Here is a 3,010-nt window from a genome sequence, read left to right as displayed (position 1 = left end):
CACACACACACACACACACACACACACACACACACACACACACACACACACACACACACACACACACACCACCATCATCTCCTCTTTGGTAACTGGTCCATTGATTATTGGGGGAATTATTGATCTTGCTGTGACAGAATCTTTGCATTTGAACAAACCATGTTCAGATTAGTTTTTAAATTGAAAAATGGGAAAATTCTTGACTTTTGGAAATGTTGAGTTTCGAAAGAGAAACAAATTTTACTTTTAAAACTCAAATATCCAGGTTTTTTCTAGAATGTTTGAGATCAGATTTCGACTTATTATTATTATTATTATTAATAAATATCTTAAAGATTTCTTAAAGAAAACAACAATAGCCCTTTTGCGCCGTCATAGATGATGAACTCTCCGCTAGCGGAATATCCATTTAGTCCAAATCAGACGCCAACTTCAGCCTCGTTTAATAGATGTGGATTTTAAACCTTGTAAAGTTTCTGTTGGTATGAATAAATCTGAATTTTAAAGGTGTTTAATGCATAAAGGTCACCTGTCAGAGTCACGCTCCTCCTCGGCTCGTGGACGCGCTGGTTGGCGCGCGGGCGGCCGCTAGCGGCGTACAGCAGCGCGGCGCCGCTTCCGCTCGCGGCGGCTCTGAACGCGGCGGACCGCGCCGCCCGGAGCTCCAGGAGCCGCAGTTTCCTCCGCAGAACCTCGTTCTCTTTGCGGCTCCGGCTGATCTCCAGCTGCAGCACCGCGTAGCCGTTGTCCACCAGCTCGCAGATCTCCGCCACCGCCGTGTTGGCCAGAACCTCCATGATGGAGGCGAGCTGGGAGTGAAACGTGGCGGATGGAGACATTTTCCCTCTGGGCCGACCGGAACCGCTCAGAGCTAGTTGGAACCAACAGAACCTTAGGAGAACCTCTGTTTACCTGCCTGGGGCCTCCACACCGAAAGGAACGGAAGCTATGCTCAGTACGCATGCGCAAAGTCACGTGTTCACACATTCCAGGGATGGAAAACCCGAAGTCACCAAAATAAAAGCCTGTGTTTGATCTGAAACTTCGTCACTCAGAGTAAAACATTCAGGATTTAGAAGTTCAGGAAATATAATTTTGGAACTTTTATATGAAAAAATAGGTTTTGTTGAACAATTAAGGAAAAAACATGCAGGAGTTTTATTTTTCAAGTATTACTCTTATGTGTCTGTTTATAAAATCCCTCAGCAGTTTTAGTATTAATGTCTTTGTACAATGACAATAAATCTAATCTAGTATGTTTACAGACATTTTAACCCCCCAAATAGCTTATTTACTGTTAATATCATTTCGTATTCAGAATGAATTTTAACACCTCGGAGTCTGACTGCTTCAGTTCTAGACTTTTATTTGTTTTTAATAAAGAATTTGGCATTTTTATGAATATAAACGATACACTAGTATACAAAAATTAAGATTTATTTTTAAACAAAATGGAGGTACTGCTTAGATGTATGTAACCTATAAATCATCAATTCATTAATAAAACTGCCTATAATATAGTTTGCTTTTTTTCTGTAGTGGATGGGGAACCAAAATGTTTCTAGATAAGTTTGTATGAAATTAAGGTTCCAAAATCCAGGAGCAGAACATCTGTGGACTCACCTGAACACGTTTTTGGACAAGAACCTGAAAGACTGAAGGATTTTAAAAACATTTCCAAGTAGAGCAAAGAAAAACAGTAAAGATGTCAGAATCAAATGGATCTAAACTGAAATAAAAACTGATTAAAACACAGCAGACAGGATGCGAATAGAACGTCTTTGTTTTAGTATTTCAGGAACAAAACATTCAAACAGCAGTAAAATAGACAAACACCGTTTATTGGAGCCTCTAGTGGTCAGGAGTGGTACTGCAGGATGGTAGCTGTAGGAAAGTGTTGGTTTTATAACAAAGTATTAGAACCAGACCAAAAGATTTTTTAAACAAACAATCATATAAGAATAAAGGGGACATTATAAATGTTGTAAAATTTATCTGGTAAATTACAACATTTACCAACTTTTCTCTTTAAAACAGAAAAGTCGTTTTAATGGGAGAAAAGCTTTGATAAGATCAGATGAGTCGGCTTCTTTATTCCAAACAGACTCAGAATTATTTCACAGTCCTGATGCTGATCATTTGATGCAGACGTCTTATTAAAGGGAACATTTTCTGCAGAATCCACTTTTTGTGAACTTTTGGGAAAAAAATCCGTTTAGGAGTTCTCAGAAAATTACAGCTTCATTCTCCTAATTAAGAAAAACAAAATTCCTGGTCTGGTCCTAATAATCTTTAACTAGGACATTAAGGGACACCATTCATGTCAATCCCACAAGAAGGACGAAAACTCCAGAATAAAAGAGGAAATAAAGTTTAATCTTTGTCTCCTCAGAACATAAATTCCTGGAATGTCTGAAATCCTTAAACTTCCTGGATCCGTTATCATTTCCTCCTGCTCTAATCTGCTCCATCTCAAAAAGTTAATAATTTTTACATTATTTAGAAAAATGCTGCAGAGCGTCATTAAAACCTGAAGTGGTTTTACACAAACATGCGGAAATCTACGGAAATGAACTCGGGACTAGAGTCTCGTCTTAATGAGTTTCTCGTTTAATGATGAAGTTTCTCGCTATAAGGACATAAAACGTCTCGTTAAGAAGAAGTTTTTCATTATGAGACACTTTTGTTTATCTGTTTCCATCTCTAACAAGAAACTGGTTTAAACTGAGTTTGGGTTTGATGAAACTCATCACTTCATAACAAACTCATTAATCTGTTTTTTATATTGTTAAAACAAGTTTCTCATAACGAGACGGGTTTTAGATAAAATGTTGTTCCTCTGACTTCTTAACATAAAGGAGTTTCCTCTGTTTCAACGTTTCTCCTACACTGAAGAAAAACAACATAGGTGATCAAACTTTTAACAAATGTAATTTGTTACAAGTAGAGCTGTGCTGATCGATCGGCCACTGATCATAACCGGCCGATTTCTGTGAAAAAGTGTATGATA

General features: G+C 37.9%; 1 protein-coding gene across 1 annotated transcript in view; it reads right to left on the bottom strand.

The window, feature by feature from the left end:
• The window catches only part of LOC103480024 (zinc finger and SCAN domain-containing protein 22-like), a 4,801-nt gene extending 3,377 nt beyond the window's left edge, over nucleotides 1-1,424 (bottom strand). The window contains exon 1 of the mRNA XM_008434761.2: nucleotides 530-1,424. Coding sequence (XP_008432983.1) covers nucleotides 530-839 — 310 coding nt within the window. The 5' untranslated portion in view covers nucleotides 840-1,424. The remainder of the gene's footprint in view (nucleotides 1-529) is intronic.
• Between the last annotated feature and the right edge of the window lie 1,586 nt (nucleotides 1,425-3,010).

Source organism: Poecilia reticulata, linkage group LG17 (genome assembly GCF_000633615.1).
Source record: "Poecilia reticulata strain Guanapo linkage group LG17, Guppy_female_1.0+MT, whole genome shotgun sequence".
Classification (NCBI taxonomy): domain Eukaryota; kingdom Metazoa; phylum Chordata; class Actinopteri; order Cyprinodontiformes; family Poeciliidae; genus Poecilia; species Poecilia reticulata.
The sequence above is the reverse complement of the archived record's forward strand: the minus strand, read 5'-3'. Positions and strand labels throughout refer to the sequence as shown.